The 19,697-nt window shown below is 56.0% G+C and overlaps 1 protein-coding gene across 1 annotated transcript in view; it reads left to right on the top strand.

The window, feature by feature from the left end:
• SND1 (staphylococcal nuclease and tudor domain containing 1) overlaps positions 1-19,697 on the top strand; it is a 98,065-nt gene that overhangs the window by 63,535 nt on the left and 14,833 nt on the right. The window contains exon 16 of the mRNA XM_070946822.1: positions 9,277-9,386. Within this exon, the coding sequence (XP_070802923.1) occupies positions 9,277-9,386 (110 nt within the window). The remainder of the gene's footprint in view (positions 1-9,276; positions 9,387-19,697) is intronic.

Genomic DNA, 19,697 nt, shown 5'->3' with positions numbered 1-19,697 from the left:
TCTGTCGATTTCTAAGTTCATCCACCAAGAAAGCAAACTCCTTTCTGCTTCTCAACATTTTGGGGGGAATTTCTTTCAGCACTAAAACCTCTTGTCCTGTAATTTGAAGATTATTTTTATAGAAAACTTGTAAAATTTCATTTTGGGTCCTCCTCGTTGTAAAGTAAATCACAATGTCTCTTGGCAATTGATTCTGTCTGGCAAACCAGGAATTAACACGATATATTTTGTCAATTTGCAATGAGAGATCTGCTTGTTGCTCCCCAGTTATCTTTGCAAAAGCCTCTGCAAAGATCTCTCTCAAGTTCTCTCGATTGTGTTCTCTCAAACCTCTTACTCTCAGGGCAAATTCCATCGCTTTATACTGTAACATCACCACTTCATCATCTGCCCTATCCACCTTGGTCTGAACTTCATCCATTTTATTTTCCAAATTCAAATTGGACTGATTAATTTCTTCTACTCTTTCATCCAACAATTCAATGTGTTTTGCCAGACCCTGAAATGCCATTACTATGTCTTCTCTTATTTCTTTATTCCAAGTTTGTATAACTTCTTTAATTTCAGCCATTTTTTCAGACACACCCTTAATTTTTCCCTCTAAAAAAGAAGTTTGTTGCTTCAAAGCGTCCTGCAGAGATTCCTGTAGAACTTCCAAAGTCAATATTTGTGGGTTTGAAGTAGAGAAAGATTGTAATTTTGATGGTTGTGCTGGCAATCCAGCACTTTTAAAACCAGATTTTATTTGCTTAGAAGCCATTTTTAGCTTTCAATTTGTACTTCCTACAGCAACCAAATCAATAAGTCCAAATGTTTTTAAATCTTTTGTAAGTATTATAGTTTATTTAAAGTCCAAACTGTAGTCTTTCCACTTTAAATCTTTCTTTCTTTGGTGTAGAATCCAATAATCTTAAACAGCCTTAGAAGCCTTAGAAGCGCTAATGATGTTAACTATCACTTTCACTATAACTTTCACTTTCATGCCCTGTTACAGTTCAGGTGCCATTTTTGCTTTCGTTTTAAAAGTCTTAGAAGGAAGAGGTATAGACACAGAGTTAAAATTCAGTACTTGCAGTTGCTAGGACTCCTGTTTTTGTTCTGCCTGCTTTGAGCTTATTTTGAATCTGAATGTTGATTGCAGGGGTGGTCGCGGCGTCTTGTTCTGCTTGAAGCAGAAAAGCCTCGGATTCGAAGCTCAGTCGAACTACCAGGGAGCTCTCACCCTCCAAGCCCCAGAATTGCTCCTAGGGCTTTTGGGGAGCTCTACCTTAGTCCAGCTGCTCACCTTCCTCTCTTCTCCCGAGGGGAAGGTTTCCAAGCCACCAGACAGCTGATTTGCGCTGTCTTGGCAGTTTTAACAAAATCGCGGGGCTGACGGTCCGAAAGGAGCGTCTGTCAGCGCCTGCGGTGCCACTAGAAGTCCCGGGAGGGTCTTCCATCAGGTGAATAGGACCAGCAGGTTGAAATTAAAGAAAGGATCAGCAATAGCACTAGCCATTAGACTTATCTACTACTTCACAGTGCTTCACAGCCCTCTCTAAGCGGTTTGCAGAGTCAGCCCATTGCCCCCAACAATCGGGGTCCTCATTTTACCCACTTCAGAAGGATGGAAGGCTGAGTCAACCTTGAGCCTGGTGAGATTCGAACTGCCAAATTTCATCAGCTGGCAGTCAGCCAAGGTAGCCTGCAGTATTGTGTTCTAACTACTGTGCCGCCGCGGCTCAGGCGGGACATTAGGAAGAATTTCCTTTGGAGAAGAATTGTTGAGCAATACAACCATCTTCTCCCCCTGCTGGGAGTTTGAAGGTTTGTTAGATATCGGTAGTGAGCAGGAGGTTGGACTCAATGCCCTCTTAAGATCCCACCCAAGTCATAAGTGAAGGGAGAAAGAGAAGATGAACCGGCTGCCCCCTCCCCCCGCATTATGGTGGGGGCATAACATTTGCAGGCAACATCCGGGAGCTCCCCCTTCCCAGCAGGCTCCGGCCCTTGTGCTTCAAAGGGGCCTCTGGAGTAGCCCTTGCCAGGAGAGCCCCCCCCCCCCATTGTGGCTTTGCATAGAGGCAAACCCAACCCAAGTTCTTGGAGCAGCAAAGAGGAGGAGCAAGGAAGGTGGGAGGGGGCGAGGGGAGAGCACCCTGCTGTGTCTAAACCGGGGCTTTTAGGGTGCCTCGGTGCTGAGGCCCTGGAGGGCCTTCTGAAGAGAAGGGCAGAAGGAAGGTTTTGCCCCGTGAGGACAGAGGCCAGGAACGATCCTGCATGGCTCAGGGTGTCCCAAGGGATGGCTGAGCCCTGTCTTTCCTTCCCGCCTCTACACAGCCCTCCCATCATCTCTGGGGGAGTGTGGGGGGAGGATCAAGGGCAGCTCTCCGGGAGAGGAGGGTAGGAGGGGAATGGGGTGGTGTCCGGAAGCTCCTTCATGGTGCTGCTGCCGCTGCTGCCCTGTGTTTGGGTTCTCCAGAGGGGTTTGGCCCCAGGGTCTCCCTCCCTTTGCCCAGGCATTCAGGGCAGCTGTTTGGTCATCTGGGAATGAAGAGGGAGGGGGAGGGAAATGCTTGTAGGGGGCTACCCTCTGAGTCCAGAAGCCAAGATAACATGCAGAACCAGAAAGTGGGCCTGGCTTGGCAACTGGGCTTGTGGGGAGATCTTGGGGCAATGTAGGTGAGGCAGATGGGAAAACGTGAGTCAGCCCTGTGACGCAGCTGCAACAAAGGCCAATGCAATTTGAAGCTCTATAATTTCCAAATGGGGGACCAGCAGTTGTGCTGCTTCATTCGACTTTGATCAGACTGTGTTTGGAGCACCATGTCTAGTCCTGGGCCTCGCACGTTTAGGAATTCGGAGAAAGTGGAGAAGGTTCACAGGAGGACACCGTTAGTCCTCAAATTATGACCTGTTCTTTAATGACCACAGGCCTAGGAGGGAGTGTTTTACAGCCTGTAAAGCGCTTTCAGCTGTTATGAAATGTCATCTCCTCGCCATCCACCCCGTCCCCCGCACTTGGCAAGCGGAGTGCACCATGGGTTGCAGTCTCCTGTGACTACGATTCCCCACTGCTTGGCTTGTTTTCTGCAAAAAGCCCCCATTCAGGAGAACGGAATCACTTAACAATGGCCATAACACAGTCAAAAAGTCAGTCCAGCCACGTGACTCAGGACCACCACAAAATCCCAATGCCAATTGTGATCATAAATCGAGAGTCGCCTGCAGGCAGGCAGGGCAGCAGCAGTGGAAGCAGCCACATCCCATGGAGGAGGGAGCTGGGGGACTTAAGGGGGAAGAGTGGGACGGAGAGGAGTCCCTATGCCCCCCCCCCGGCCAGGACAAGAGGCAGGTGGATGTGCAAGCTGCAGGGAGGCCGGGTTGGTTGCAGGTAGACCCTCCAGGACCAGAGCAGCTTCACCTGACCCAACCCCCGCCCGGGGTAGCCCTTGCCTGGATGTACTCCAGCTGACATCCTGGGGGGTGGGGGGAAAGGATACTGCCCGCCCTGGGATGACCCACTGGACTGATGCCATGCCCTTCCTCTTGTCCTTGCCCTCCCTTGCGCTCCTGGCTGTGGCGTGGGTTGTCCTTGCTGGGCCTGGCAGGTAGTCCCTTTCCCTTCCCCTGCAGGACAGCTGAGCCAGCAGGGCCTGGAAGCCATGGCGCAAACCCCAGGCAGGGACGTGGGCATCCTCTGGACCTCTTGGCCATGGGGCAGCCTCCCTCTGGAGAGGCCATCTAAGCTCATCTTTTGCTTTTCTTTGTGCCCCAAAGATGTTCCATTTTTAGACTTCGATGCTCATAAATAGGGCCAGCAGCTTCCGTGGATGCTGCTGCTGCCTCTCTGAGGGTGAGAGAGCCTCTCGTGGCCCAACATGCCCTTCCCCCGCCATCTGACCATGCAGGAGCCCTCCTTCCCGGGCAAACGGGCCTCAGCCTGAGGAAGATGCTGTCTGGCCTGTCTCGAGCCCCTTCTGGGGAGGGGAGGGGCATGCAGCAGGCAAAAGCGAGCCTATAGATCCAGCCCGGGTTGCGGTGCAGGTGTGTGCCGTGGATCTCCTTTGTGGCGCCTCCATTGTTGGGATGGCAGCCTTGGTCCCTGGAGCATCTCCCCTCGCGGGCTGTCATTGCTCGGTATGCGGCTGCCTGCCGTTTGCCCCAGACCCCCTTCTGTCCGTTCGGTTCCTCTCCAGTGCTCTGCTGCAGGGCTGGGATCTCTCATGCTTTCCTTCATTCTGGGGAGATTTACACAGCCGCCTCTTAAACCCCCCCCCCCCACTTCGCCTTCTAGTACTGAGCTGCGCACGATGCTCCAAATCTGGTTGCACCAAATGAGCAGGACTTTTTAAACAATCCCTTTTTTATGATCCTGGATCTGCAATTCCCCCACCTCCCACTTACTGCCTGCCTGTCAGCCGGGGGGGGAGGAAGGGGGGCTTCCGTGCTCCCTGCCAAGGCCTGATCCCCTTGGCTGCCGCCCCCTACCCTGGCCCTGGGCTGCTTGGGCCGGCCGCCTATGCCCCTCACTTGGGCCTGTCTCCACTTTCTGTGCTCTTCTGTACCTTCTCTTCCTGACCCTCCCAAGCCCCACTCAGAAACAGTGGGGGGGGGGGTGTATGTGGAGCGGATGTGGCTCTTTTCACCCAGAGCTGCCTTGTGTTCTTGGAGCCTGGTTCTCTGTAGAAGAAAAGGGGCAGGGGGCTTCCCTTCCCACCTCTCTTCTGGCATGGCTGCCCATATCTGTGCCCCTCGCCCGTTCCCGTCCCCTTGCTCAGTCTGCTGATCCATAGATTTTGCCCCCCCCTCACAAGCAAGGAGGCTTGGGGGACGGGACTTCAGGACCCTTTTCTCACTCTTCCTGCCCTCTGCATCCCAGCGAGCCCACCCCCAAATCTTGAGGCAGGGGGCAGCGTTCCTGCTGGAGCTGGGGGGGATTAGTTTGCCCCCACCACAGAATCGGTGAGATGGAGCTGCAGAGGATGGAGCTGCCCCCCAGCTGCATGCTCCTCCTGGGCTGCTCAGTGCTCCCTGGGGCAGAGAGGGGGGGTGGTGGTGTTCCTGTGGCCAGCAGTTTCCTTTCCTGCTGCCGCATCAGCACTTCCTCGCAGGGAGCAGCCAGAGCGAGCGGGGCGTGCGCTGCCTGGTGCCAGCTCGCAGGATGCTGAAGAGCCTCGTAGGCAAAAGGCAGCTCTCTCCAGGGGGGGTGAATCTGTGGCAGGGGCGGGTGCCGCGTTTCTGCCGCACCAAGCGCTTTCCTCTTTCGCTCCAGTTTTTCCTCTGGTCCAGAGCGGGGCGGATGCAGAGCCAGGCTGCCTTGGCCAAGGCCTGGTCTCCCCCAGGGACAGCCTTCCCCTTGCCCTCCTCAGAGCCTCCTCTCCCCTGTGCCTGGGCTCCGGCTGGCTGCTGAGCAGCCCATTGCCATCCTTGGCCATTCTGGAGGCAAGCCTGGGTGACTTTGACCACATCCTGAAAAATGCCCTAAAGTCAGTGGAAATTCCCCCAAAATAAGGTGATAAAAGATCAGTTGCAAATAACTGCAAGGAGAGGGGAAAATGGAACATAGTGGAGGAAACCAATTGAAATTTGCAGACGAGACCAAGCTGAGTAGAAGAGCAACAAAGGTGATTAGGGGACCGGAGGATAAAACATATGAAGAACACAAGGAAGATGGGCTCAAGCTATTCTCCAAAGCACCCGAGGGCAGGAGAAGAAGCAACGGGTGGAAACTAACCAAGGGGAGAAGCAACTTGGAACTAAGCAGAAACTTCCTGGCAGTGAGAACAGTCAACCAGTGGAATGGCTCCCCTCCAGAAGTTATGGGGCCTCCAACCCTGGAGGTTTGTTAAGAGACTGGACTGGACAGCCACTTGTCCAGAATAGTGTAGGGACTCCTGCTTGAGTAGGGGGCTGGACTAGAAGGCCTCCAAGGTCCCTTCCAGCTTCTTTATTCTGTTAATCAGAAACTGGGTGAGAATAGGGCAGGGAAAACTTGCAGACTCCAGTCTATGGAGGTTCTCAGCCATTCAGGTCACAGTTGTCCCAAAGGTGCTTTTTCAAGAGACAACCGGACTTTCTTGGTGGGGGGGGGGGGTTTGTTTTTTTGAAAACTTTTTGCTTCTCATCCAAAAAAACAACTTCAGCTCTGACAGAGCTGAAGAATCTCCTTGGATGAGAAGCAAAACGTCTTCAAAGAAAAAACAAAGTCCGGTTGCCTCTTGAAAGAAGCACCTTTGGGACTGTAGACTCCGGCTTTTATAATTCTTCCCAGCCATTTTGTGTAGCCATTGGAAGCCCTTCGATTGTCGTCTTTGCAGTGGAATAGCAGCACGTTGCCTCCTCTAGATGCACGTGGGGCACTTAACCTGAATGGTGTCCGCGGCTTCCACTCTGAGCCACTGCCCTTCTGTGCTGCCAGGTCCCTCCGTGGCCTGGATTTTTCCCTCTCGGCCACCCCAGCCGCCTCCAGCCCGTTGTCAGGCTGTCTCTTTGTTTTGATGCCTTTTTCAAAGTTTGGCCCCCTTTTGGAGGGAGTCATTCAGCTCCCTTGCCTCTTTTGTGCCCAGCCTCCCATTGGGTGGAAGAGGATAAACTGGGTGCCCGTAGGAAGGGCAGACAAGAGGAACCTGGAATTTGGCACTGAAGCTGGCAGAAGGCAACTCTTCGGACACCCTTTGGGGTTCAGTCCCCTCTACGGCTGTTCCACAAAGGAAGGAGGGCCAAGGGGTGGGGTGAAGAGAGGCTGGCACTTTGGGTGGACAGAACGCCTCTTTTCTTTGAGCATCCCGGGGCACGTGACTGGCACCCCAAAGTGCCCTAGGAAGCAGCCGGTGATTTGGCTGAACCCCCCCCTCCCCCCCTTCCACAAGGGGAGAAAAGACTTCTAAGGCGGTTCTTAAAGATTGTAATCGGGGCTATCAGCAAGGTTTGATGAATAGCCAGTTTTCCTAGACTAAGTTTATGTGATTTACCTTTCCCAATAGATTGTGGGAATGCTTTGGGTATGAAAGGCCCTGATTTCAGCCAAGCGTCCTGTGGCATTCGTGTCAGCTGTTTCACTGTTCTCTGCCTAGCCTGACGAGGTTCAGGAGAGTTAAACTGTCTGGCTAAAGTCAGGTGGCGAATGCAGTGCTGTGGGGCTCAGCTCTGGCTCCTCTACTTCTCAAGGCGTCGATTAATAACTTCATTAATAGTCATTAAGAGGCAGAGGGAATTCTGATTAGATTTTAGATGACACAGAACTGACTGGCATTTCTCCTCTCTCAGGGAACATGATTGTGACAGCGTTTTTAAACCATGTTTAACCAAGTCCAACCAGGCGGGGTCCCGGGCCTGTTCCTCGGAGTCAGGAGATTGGCTGATTTTCCAGTTACCTGGGATTATCCTCTTGTCACATCCAGGCTCAGTGGAGCCAAAGCTCCTTGCGAGATGATAGGTGCCGTGTGCTCTGCATCGAGTTCTCCAAATGCAAGGCTGCTTCTCAGAATTGTATCAATACACATAATAATTTGAAACAAAAACAAAGTTATACCAAGGGGAAATCACACGAGTTTTAAAACTCTTCACATTTCTTAAATTGCCAATGTAGTAAATCGGATGTTCACTGCTTTCCAAACATTCTTGGAGGGCCCAGTGGATCCAAAACAATATTTTCTGATGATAGGCTTTCCTTTTAAGTAATGGGAAGCGCGTATCACTTTTTTAAAAAACCCGAGACCCATTGATTTTCCAAAATTGGATAGTCCAGTTTTTCCTTCTCGAAATCAAATATGTAACTGGACCTTCCTGCATTTTTCAGTACCGTGCAAAACCAAATGGTCGGCTCCTGTTCAGACACAGCCCCTCTCCCCCCCCCCCAAAGGAGCAGGAGCTGCAGGTGCCCTCAGAGGCTGCCAGATGGTTTTGAATCTAGCGAATCTCCCCACTTTGCACTGGCTGCCTCCTCCGGGAAGTCCCTCCAGATGCCTGGCCTGGCATCCTCTTCCTTCAGGGTTTAACCCCGGCCTCTGCTCCAACCCTCCAGGGCAATAAGGAAGGCCTTGTCCATGATAATGACTACTTCTGTGGTGTGACCACCCTTTACAAGTAAGCCTGCTCTCCTCTGGTCGCCCAGGGCCGAGGGGGAAGCAGGGGGACTCAGAGAGGCACTCAAAGCCCCCCCCCGAGGCTTCTGCCTCAATGGAAAGAGGATGGGAGCCGAACAAGGAGAGCCAGAAGACAGAAAGAAGGCGTTGTGTCATTATTCCTTCTGTGATATCCATGGTGGTAGACATGTGGCACGGGAAGACTACAGTTTACTCATGGACCCATGGAAAGGGTGTGGGTCTTGCTAAAGAGTCCATGTAGCATGGCAAATCAAACCTATGGGCAGCCCAAGCAGCTGGACTAGCTGGGCTTGGAGCCCCCCAGACTCATCTGTGTCCTTGTGAGAAAATAGGTTCTCTGCCCGTCTCCTTCCCTTCCCTCTTGGCTTCTCTTTAATTTCTAGTCACTGGTCTCCCTCGCTGCCCTTCTCTGACTCTGCCCTAGAAGTCTCCGTCCTCCTTAGTCTGGGGGGAAGGTGGGGGGGGGGTCCTGCCCAGCGTGAAATGGAGTACAAGAGTTGCTTCCAAGGATTTAGAAACTTCTTTAGCTGCAACCAAAACTGTGTTTGCCTTTGGTGCGTGATCAGTTACTGAGTCAGGATTTTTTTCTGTGCACACTATTGATAAGTTGAACATTTATTATTATTTTTAGGTAAAGACCTTTGCATTTTTCTCATTTGCATTTCATTCAGTGGTTTTCATCTGACTCTGTAGAAACCAGAACTTTTGGCCCTGGTTCTGTGCCCCTCGCTGGCCACTCTGCACCGTGTCAGCTTCCGTGTCCTCTCTGACCCACTGTGTGCTCAGAGGTGATTCGTCAGTGTAGTGGTGGGGTTGGATGGGTGTCCTCCAGGGAGCCAGGATGGCCAGAGGCCAGGCCTTTCTCCAGTGAGCCTGAGGGCGACCCTCTCTGGATGGCCTTCTCTGCCCTTGGGGAGCACAGTGGGCATGGTGGAGTTGCCACAGCTGCTGGAGGAGGAAAGGAGCCTGGGGTCTGGTTCTTGTGTTTCTGCAGAATACCACGTGGGAGGGGGGAAAGGGGGGAGGGACCCCAGAGGGGGGTGAGCCAGAGAGGTCTCTGGCCTCTAAGCAACTGGTCCCCACAGCTCTGGCTTTCTTCTGACCCATCGGGGGAAACGCCTCCTGATGTCAGGGGAACTGCAAACGGCGGGACGATTGTGGGTGACAGAGGTCTCGCTCTCCCTCTTAGGCATCGAATGTCCCCGTGGAGCCCGGAACCTGCCAGGCCTGGTCCAGGAAGGGGAGCCCTTCAGCGAAGAAGCCACACTGTTCACAAAAGAGCTGGTGCTGCAACGAGAGGTAGGACAGCCAGCCTTCGTGTGTCTCTGCGCCTCGACTTCGCCTCCTGCCCACCTGGCACCTTTGCTGCCTTTCCCTGCTCGGTCTTGATGCGTTTGTGAGGCCGGGGGGCTGCCTGGCCCAGTGGGGGTTCCCCTGCTGTGATGGAGGTCAGTGGCCGAAGAGTCTTCCCCAGCTCTTTCTGCCTCTGCGTCTTCATCCAGCCTTGGCCCACAAGAGTTTCTGCCCTTGGCTGCCATCTGCAGAAGGACTGGGCGCAGGTGCCAGGCATGTGGCATCCCCTGGTGAGTCATCTGGGGCTTTCCTCCTGCTGCCGTCACGCCCTGTCCCACAAATGGTCTGCATTGACATTGCAGGGAGGCCGAGGGGCAGCTCGGATCCTGCCGAGGCCGCCTGCTTCAGACAGCTGCCACTCCCCTGCCTCTGGACCACAGGAAGCCCTGTGAATGGCCATGGCATGGCTAGGGCTCAGACCTGGGACCAGGCAGGTACACCCAAAGATGCCCTCGCAGGCTGCCAGCCGGCCTTTGACTCTTTGGGTTGACCACGTAGGGCTAGTCTCGTGAGTGGGGAGCAGACTTCTGGCCGTGACCAAGAACAGCTCAGCAAATTCCAGAAAGTGATTGAAGAGGGAGGGTCTTCCGTGCTTCGCAGGCCCACCCAGCGTAGACTCCAGGAACCTGTTTTCTGGTTTACAAAGTGCAGGGACGGGTGAGTCTGTCGAGGGGCTGAGTTGCATAGAGTTCCAAGTGACATAGTGTGTGTGTAGGGGGGGAGGCTGTTGTGTGGACCCAGTCTCTCTTCCTAGGGCTGCCCTTGAGAGGTTGCAGCCCTCCCGGCCCTCCCTTCCCTTCCCTTCCCTTCCCTTCCCTTCCCTTCCCTTCCCTTCCCTTCCCTTCTGCGCAGCACAGAAACAGAGGACGGAACTGCCAGCCAGACCTTGCGTAAAGGGAAGGGGGAGAAAGTAGGGCAAGCGGTGCCCTTGCCTGCCCCTCCCCATTTCTTTGTCCCTCCCACTTCGTACATGACCTCTTCTCCCAAAGGCCTGGTCCGCTTTGCCCCCTACCTCCTGCCCCAGATGTTTCTCCAGGGCCTGCCGGAGGGGTGCAGCCAGCCTGCGCTTCCCAGGCCTCGACCCCTCCTCAATCAGATGCTGGGCTTCTCCCCCTCCCCTCAGCCCCTGCGGCCTCCCCACACCATCCGGGAGCCACTTCCATATTGACCCCTTGGTTTCTGTCTCCTTTTTGGGGCTTCTCAAATTCTGCCTGGAGAATCTCCCTATTTGGCTCCCCCCCTCCCCATTTCCTTTCTTTTTGTGTTAATTCACCCTTGGGGTGTGGCTGGAGCCCCCTCAATGCAGTCCCCTCCCTGTCTTCTGCTGCTGTCAGTGAGCCCTACCCGGTTCTCTGAGGCAGCGGCATTTTTGCAGACTGAAAGCCCCACGACAATGTCCTCCTTATATTTTGTGCTGCAAAAACACTCCTTTCTCTGTGTTTTCCTCCTGGCCCACTTTTTTCTTCCTTTTGTGGCCTTCTGTTCTCCGAGCATCCTAACGGGCATTATTGTCCATGTCCGCCTGACCTGCTCCGTTCCCTCTGCTGGCAGGTCAAGGCGCCGTCTCCCTTTCTCCGTCCTTTGCCCCCCCCCCCGGGCAGGCTCCGATGGACACACATACACCCCCCCCCCCCCGATTCTCTCACTCTTTCCTCATAAACAGTCGGACCAGTTGTGTTTCCATTTTTATGTTTCCATTCTCTTCCCAAGGACAGCTCTTCCCTCTGGGTCAGCCGCCCCAACTGGCTGGCCTGGCGGTTTCCCCGGGAGGTGATGAGGGCAGGGGAGCTCAGCTGCTGACTGGTTCGGCCATTGGAAACCATGGTTTACCTCCGGCATCCTGGGTTCTTGTTCGCTGCCTTGAATCCTAATTTGCCGCCAGAGTCGTCATTGGCAGATGGGCAGCCATATAAATAATTGAAATGTGTGTATGAACAGGTCTGCTAAAGCAGTGGTCCCCAACCTTTTTATCGCCGCGGCCCGCTGAGCGCGCGCAGGGGTGGGGGCACGGCCCAGGAGCTTTTGTGCACGGCCCATTGCGCACGGCCCAGGAGCCTTTGCGCTGCAGCGTTCATGTCCCCCGGCCGCTGCGCGGCCCGGTGCCAGGTACTCCACGGCCCGGCACCGGTCCGCGGACCGGGGGTTGGGGACCACTGTGCTAAAGCACAGACGGGTCTTATTTAAACGAGTTTGATTGGGACCCTCGTCTGCTCTAGTAAGAGAGAGAGAGAGAGAGGCAGTCAGGTCTAGTGGTTAATGCATCAGGCCATATATCGGGAGATCGCGAGTTCAAGTTCCGCCATGAGAGCCAGCTGGGGTGCCTTGGAGCAGCCCCTCCCTCGCCACCTAGAGGGTAGATGTGGTAGTGGAAATGAGGAGGAGGAAGGTATGTTGGCGATGTCTTGAGTTATTTGTAAAAAGAATAAAGGCTGGTTAGAAATAAATAAAATAAAGCGACCCTCACCTTTTTCACTCCTCTTTCGCCTCCCGCTCTCATTTTCTGCCCTGGATCACCCTTGTGCAGGATCTCTTCCCCAGAATTCTTTCCTGGCTCTCCCGGGATCCCCATTCTCCTCAGAGCCTATGGATCCCCGCTTTCCTGACCTAGCTGGTGGCCCTTTCAGCTGCCTCCTTCCCCTCCCCCTTCATTGCGCAGTGCATGTTTTTGTGTGGGTGCTGTTTCCCTCCCTTCACCCCCTTCGTGGTCCACATAGCTGGGGGATGACACCCCCCTTTCCTGCTTCTTGATCCGCCTTGAGCTCCCAATCTGAGGGGGGGCTTTTTTCTCCCCCCTCCCACCCAGGGCCTTTCGCCAGGACAAAGGAGACCCCACCAGCACCCACCTCCCTGGGTGACTTTTCCCAGCAAGACGTGATAATTATGACAATCTTACTTGCAAGTCTAATTCAACTATTAATCTTTAATCGATTCAGCCCCTGATTTTCCCGCCTTTGGTGGAGAAACTGAGCATTAGGCTTTTTCTCTTTAGCAGTTTGTCACATTTTAAGTTATTGAAGATTGCTTTGCACTTTCAGTGAGGAACTTTCCCTGGAGGTTGTCCTCTGTTTCCCACAGCATTTTGATGCTGCTCCTTTCAGTTCCTCCTTAGGAGTTCCATCCTCCCTCCCTCTGCTTGGTGGGGCCTGTGGGGGAGAGGGGAGCTGAATGAAAAGGGGCCCTGCCCCCCTCCAAACTCCCTGGCTCTGTTTCAGGGCTTGCCCAGAGAGCCAGGTGCTCCCAAGCCAGGTGAGGAAAGCGCCAGCAGAAGGGGGTCTGAGTGGGGCCCCTCAAGACCCCACTGCCCCTCCCCCAGGCAAGGGGGGATGGACTGCAAGAAGACCACCCTATGGTCAGACGGTCTATTTGGAGCTCTTCTCCTCTTACCTTGAGTGGATATGGGGAAGGAGTGGGGGGGGGGTTGGTGCCCAGCATCTCAGCCAGGGTGGGACCAAGATGGCAGGCTCATCTTTCTCCAAAGGCCAGGGCTCAGTCAAGGGGTAGTGTTTCTCTGGGCAGGGACTGGCGGTTCTGGGCAGGCAGGGTTTACTGCGTAGCCACTTCTGCCCACCTGGCGAGGGCTCTCTGGCCAGACTCCTGCCCTCCGACCTTTGGCCCCAGGAGGTGTGTCCCATCAGAGGATGCCCCCTCTCCCCCCCCCCCGCTGCTTGCTTGCCTTGTCTGCCAGAATCAGGACCTTCCTTTCCTCCGGATGCTCCCCAAAGGCAGGGCAAATCCTTCTCTCTGGAGAGGAGGGAGAAAAGGTGGCCCTGGGGGTCAGAAGCAGGCAGCCCCTCTATAGACTTTCTCCAGGGCCTGCGTGTAAGGGGCCAGTGGGGTTCTCCCACACCTGTTGGGGTCCGCTGAGGCCCTCAACTGCCACCAGCCCCTTGAGGAGGCTTGATTCTCCCTGCAGAAAATGTGTGTGGGGGGGGAGCAGCCTTTCCCAGGGGGCTCCAGAGGTCCCTGGCTTGCAACTGACTTGCCCGTCCGGTGCAGGTACAGACTGACTGTGACTAACTGAGTTTTGCCTGCTGTATGAAGGAGAACAGGGTCCTGCTGACATTCTCTGCTCTAGACTCTCCCTGGATATCTGAACCTTGTGGCGGTGCCCCACACAGTCAGGGTGAAGCCAATCCCACACTAGGGGACTCTCCTCCCCTCTCTAGGCCTCTGGCTAAGGGCCCACCATGGGCAGGCACTGGGAGGACAGAGCTATAGCGAGGTCCCTGGCATGGCTGCTCGCTGAGCTCAGGGAAGGGGGTGCAGGGGGCTCCCACCTCCCACTCTGGGCCCGAGAATATCGGCCGGGGGGAGGGAACCCCTCCCCCCCGATTGTCTGCTGACCCAGGGAGCAAGGGAAGGTGGGGAGGGGGCAGCTCCCTGGCTCTGGATCACCCAGGCCCTGGTGGGCAGAGGAAAGATTCCTGCTGCAGCCCCCATCCCTTGCAAGGACCAAGGCTTAGGGCTGAGTGCCCAGGGCAAGGCCTCCATCTCTAAGGTGCACTGAAGACCCGGGCCCCCTCTGGAACTTGGCTGATGCTTGTGCCTCTCCTCTGCTTGGGGGCCTCTGACCTTCCCCGGGCTGCAAGTGATGATGCCACAAATAGAGCCGGTGCCTCCATTGGTGGCAGGCAAGGTGGCTATTTTTAGAAGGAACCTATTGGAGGTTGGATAAATCAACGGATGGTGGGGGGGGCGGTTCGTCATTGTAATGGTTGCAGCAAAAGGATAATCCGAGGGAAATGGCCGGGCGTCCGGAGCCACTGGCCTTGTGGATGCTGCCCAGAGACCTTTCGGGGGCTTCGGAAAGTCAACAGGCGCCCGCATAGAGGGGACGCCCACCCACCCCCAGGACTTTCAAAGCCCTTTGGAGAAACTGCAGGCCTTTGGAGACCCTCAGCTGTCCAGCTGGCTCAGAAAGCAAAAGCGACCGGAGGGGCTGGCTTGGCTGGGTGACTTTGGGGCCAGGCAGAACTAGGGAATCACAGGGTTGAAAGGGACACTGGGGGTCTCCCACTCCAGCCCCCCATCCATGCATGCAAGGCGGGGTTCCCCACTGCCTCGCAGACAAGTGGGCGTCCCCATCCCTCCTGACCACCCCCAGGAGGGACGAGAGCCCCCCGCCCCGAGAGCTCCTCCAGGGAAGAAAGAGTCCCACCTCTTTCGCAGGCTTCCTTCACAGAAGTCCGTCGTCTAAGGAATTGGAGGAAATGGAGGGGATTTTTAGGAGGCAGCGTAAGCGGGCATTTTTCCCTCAGGGGAAAGGAGAAACAAAAGTCCTCGGGGCCGCGTAACGTTCAGGGACGATTCTGACTTGCCGCTCTCTCAGCGGGGCGGTTTTCTTGCAGGCCTTCCATTACCCGAACTAGGTAACGGCATCAGTGCGAGTGATGACGACCTTCCCAAGTTTGGGTAATGGAACGTCGGCAAGAGAGAGTGCCAAGGACCTCCTCGCTTCAGCCCCCCCCGAGCTACAAAGGCGTTCTCCTTTCCCGGTCCAGACTCGGGCACTGACGGGACTGCAGGGATGAAAATCCAGTGGTGGTGAGGAACTCCAAACAGGGGGGAAGATTTCCCAGTTGAAGCCAGCGATGGGCATTGAGGCCTCCCTATTTCTGGGAGTCCCTTTCCAAGTCTTGAGCTGGCTGGGACTCCTAGGGAAAAGCAGCCGGGGGTCAGAGGTGGATGGCAGCCCTGGAGAGGGTTGCCAGGGACCAGCAGGGAAAGATGCTGCCTTGGGATCCTGCCCGGAGCCCTCCTGGCTGGGAGAAAGCGCAGGAGGGCTTCCCCTTCTTTGTGAAGTAAAAATACCAGTGGAACATTTGGGTTCATTGACACTCTGCCTTTCCTGTAGGAGAAGACAAAGCTCCTGCTTCGTCCTCCAGTCTTTGGGAGAGGGGGAGGGTCCCACCTCTGGAAGAGGCTCTGGTGGGCTTCGGAACTAAGCTAGACTGCTCAGACAGCTCGTGGTGCAGCCTCTGTCATTCCGAGAGGGTCACCTCCCTCTACACTGCCAGAAGGGAAGAGCGCCTGGCCCCCTTTGCCCCCCTCCCTGCCCTCCAGTCTGCCTGGGATTAAAGTGGGGGGGCAGAGAACGGGAAGGACTGCAAGTTAGACCTAGGAGAGTGGAGAAGTGAGGCACATGGAGGGGTGCTGTGCCTGCTGTGGAAGGATGCTCCCCAGAGGCGGAGAGGGGATGGTGTGCCAAGGAGGGTAGAACAGTTGTGAGTAACTTGGCATCTGTTGTGACGGAGGCAAGGAAAATGGCCGTCTGTAAGTGAGTGTCTCTGCCCACTCGTGTGTGTGTGTGTGTGTGTGTGTGTGAGAGAGAGAGAGAGAGAGAGGGAGAGAGAGAGAGGGAGAGAGAGAGAGTGTGTTGCCCTCCGCCCCACAGGAGAAAGGCAGCAGCCTCTGGAGAGAAGTGGGAAGGGGTCCTTTAAAAGAAGCCAGAGCAGAAGGGGAGGATGAAGACAGAAGAGGTGAGGAAGGAAGACGGGCTGACTGGAGGACTGAGTCACCGGCAGGAAAGGGACGCCTGGAGGCACTTGGTCGTAAGCAGAAGGCTTGAGGGCAGAGCTAATGTCCTCCGAAGACAGAGGTGGGCAGGGCCGGGGGGGCCTTTTCATGCCTTTCATTGCTTCCTGGGCTGCTGGTCCCCAGAGGGAGGAGCAGGAAGGGCATGTGGGGAAGCCATCAAGGGGTTTGTTTGCTTGAAACCTGCCCCTTGTGGATTCCCACAACCTCCCAGGCCTCAGTTAACAGGCTATAATTCCCATGTTCTTAAATGGCTTACAGGAGGGGCTTGGGTCGTCTTAGCCTCGTCTAGCATCGGCTGCAGCCCTGACCATCTGGGCTCCTGCCATCCTGAGTAGGGGGCTCAGCTGTAGTCCTGGTCCCAGGCCGAAGGGAGCTTGGCTACCAAAAGCCTATCCTGGCTGCCCCCTGCAAGAGAGCTGCGCCGGTTGGGTGGCTGTCTGCGGCTCCCACGTGGAGGGACGGTTTGGGCCTGTGGCTGTAGCAGAGGCTGCCGCTGCCCAGCTGACCCCTCGGCCCCCCTTCCTCGCTTAGCCTGGAGAGCCTGTAGCCGCCACTTCCCTTGGTCCTGTGGGGTGGGGGAGAGGAGGGGGCTGCGGGGCCCTCAAGGAAGGCAGAGGATTGGAGCTCCTCTCCACCCGGAGCGTCTTGGCCCTTTCATGGGCTGGCAGCTGCTGACCTTCAGAGGAGCTGAGGTCACTTTTCTCCAGTAGCCCCCTTTCAGTGCATTTGAGGCCGATTTTGGGGAAGGGAGTATGGATTTTAAGCAGTTGCGTGCCGGGCTCTGTTGGGGGGCCTGTCTGTCTGTCTCTGCCTGCTTGCCAGTGCCCAGGGGCTGGAGGCATCTGTCCTGCCTGGCAGGGACTCTCAGGGTCTCTGTCAGCAGTAAATCCTGAAGTGATGCCTCAGTGATGGTGATGTTAAAAAAATACAGCCCCCTGAACGACATAAAATATGGAGATTAAAAACAGTAGATCAAAGTTTAAAGATATCTCATGCTTCTCAGCTTGCCACTGTGTCAGTTGGGTGGGTGGGTGGGCAGAGCTGTCCAGCCCCTCTTGCTTTTGCCAAGGCAGTGCAGTGGGAGAGGGGACCAAGGCAGGCTTGCCCCCTTGCTTTGGGGGCTAAGGGCTGGAGTGGCACTTTGGGGGATGCTGCAGCATAGATGACTGGACCAAGGACACCCCCCCCACACACCATCAGCTGAGGCTTGAGAGAGGAGGGGGGCAGGGAAGCAGAAGCAGCAGGAAGGGAAGGGATTCTGGGGCTCCCCAGGACCCCCTTTCCTCCCCAGGGGCTGGGAATTTCTGCCCTTTTGCTCTGAGCCGCCTTGACCCTCTGGGGGGAAGATTGACCTGGGGGCACCAGCAGGTCTCTTCTGGGGGAATCGACACCCCCTGCCAAGGCGCCCCTTAGTTATGAACTAATTGCAGTGACTTAATTGCCTGTTTGAATTCGCTAACTGTTAATCTGGAGCACGACAAGTTTTCTCCTTTTACTGTTTTAGCGGTGCTGATTATAATTATTATTAATAGTTTTGGTGTTTGTTGTGATGTTGTGTTTTGCTCTGGGTTTTGGTGGGGCGATGAGCCAAGCCAGCGAGGAAGAGTAGAGCCTGTGCCCGAGGGGGGGTTGGGGGGCGGATGGGGCCCTTCTTGGACTTCCCCCCCCTCCCGCACACAAACCCCCTCGCCCACCTGTGCGCTTCTCCCCCCTGCATCCCCACAACCTCCTGTGCCTGTGAGGAAGGGTGTTGACTCCAGTGCCTCTTGTGTGTCTGTGTGTCCTCTCACTGCTTCCCCTGTCTAGGCTCCAGCCCCCTTGACTCTTTGGCCTGAGAGTGGGGCCTTCTGTGCCGCCTGGATGAGTTGGATGCTGTGGCAGCTGGCCCCCCTCCCCTCCCTCCCTCCCTCCCTCCCCAGGCCCCAGCAGTCAGCTGCAGAGTCAGCTTTCAGAGGCCAGAAAGAGCTGGCTCGGCCGCTTCCCTTCCGGCCCTTTGTAGGGACTGGCAGGAGATCTTCTGAGGCAAGGCAGGATCAGCTCTGCCCTCCTCTCGCCTTCTGCCTTTCTTCAGGAAAGTGGACACCCCACCCCACCCACCGTTAGAGGGAAAATGACACCTGGTGGGGCAGAGGAGGGGAGCAAGGGCTGGAGACCCAATCCCAAATTGCTAAGCGGGGGGGGGGCGGTGTCAGCAGGGGAGGGTGCTCAAAGGGGTGCCGCAGACCCAACTGGACGGATTCTCCGGAGCAGCGGCCCCGGCTAGGCCCAAGTGGGGGGCATTTCTCCCCAGCCCTGCAGAGCTGACAGGCCATGCCAGGGGGTAGAGGCCGCTGCAGATCTGGGGCTCCTGGAGAGTTGGAGGGTTGGGTCTTCCGGGGACTTGCTCTTCTGGACCAGCCATCTGGCCACAACGAGAACTGTACCCTTGAAAAGGGGCACCCCAAGATCTGGGCCTTCTGGGAAGCAGTCCTATTTCTCCCCCCATTTCCTGTCCAGCCAGCTCAGGTGGAGGCCTCTTCCTCTCGACTGGCACCTGTGGCATCACCCTTTGGGCCCAAGGCTTCCAAAGACCCCATCCCCTTGGGGGGCTGTCCAGATCAAAGGCCGAAGATGGCTCCTATGGGGGAGACCTCCCCCCAAGAGACCAGGAGCTCAGCCAGAAGGGGGCTGTAACCCCATGGCCAGAGCCTCCTTTCTAGGAAGTCCCGGGGAGGCGTGTGTGACTACCTTGTCTCTGGATGTGGGGCATGGAGGGGGACTGCCTCTTCTCCATGGGGGCTTCCTTGCCTTCTGGGATCCCCTCCCCCCAGCCACTGCACTTGCAATAGCTAAAGGGAAGTAGCCAGTCTGAGACTTAAGTCCCGGGGGGGCTTCCTTGACCTCTGCCTTGGACTGGACCCTACTCGCCTGCCCTGTCCTCAGTGGGTCTCCTCTGCTTTTCAGCCTAGCCTGGCAGTTTCAAGGTCCCAAATCTTTGGGGCTGGGGCTGCTCTCATCCTTCCCCCACCATTGGCATTCACGGTAACTGTTTAGGGACACGGCATTCTTAAAAATCTCAACAATATTTATTAAAATACAAACATCCAGTTGTCTCAGAGTTACAGTTAGACTCTTCTGCCTTTGGGGCCAGTGCCCCCTCACTCCTTCCCTCCCTCTGCCTGCCTTCCCCTCTCTGCCGATGGCCCCGATCCCCGCCTCCCCCCCACCAAGGCCCAAGAGAGCCAGGCTCAGGACAATGGGGGATTTCATAGCCCGGGAGGCTGAGCCCGCCCCTCCCCACAAGAGGATGTGATGGGAGTGGGGCGGGCGAATCGCCCACCCTGTGGGGGAGCAGACAGAGAGGGCTTGTGCCCTCCGACAGATGGGAGGGGCAGAGCAGCAGCAGCTGGAGGGGGGAGGGGGAGTGGCCCAGGGGGGAAAGGAGGGGGGCCGGGATTATATGTGGGGTGCCCACCCACCAGACAGGCTTCCCTGGCATCTCTGTGGGGAGGGGGCATCCTCCTGCTCCTCTGCCAGCCAGAAAGGGCTTGTGCATCAGGCCCTGCGCCCCGAGAGGGTTAACCAAAGAGGACAGGACCGCAGGAATGCGGCGCAGAGCTTGAGTGAGAAAGAGAAGCCGGCGGCCGGCCTGGGTGCAAAGCAGCCCCTCTTTCTTCCATCTCAGAAACACCCCCCCCCCCCCGTCCTGTGCAACTCCCCCACCCCCACGATCCTCACGGA

This window comes from Pituophis catenifer, unplaced genomic scaffold, assembly GCF_029215685.1.
Source record: "Pituophis catenifer annectens isolate HBS135680 unplaced genomic scaffold, rPitCat1.0.hap2 SCAF_7, whole genome shotgun sequence".
Classification (NCBI taxonomy): Eukaryota; Metazoa; Chordata; class Lepidosauria; order Squamata; family Colubridae; genus Pituophis; species Pituophis catenifer.
The sequence above is the reverse complement of the archived record's forward strand: the minus strand, read 5'-3'. Positions and strand labels throughout refer to the sequence as shown.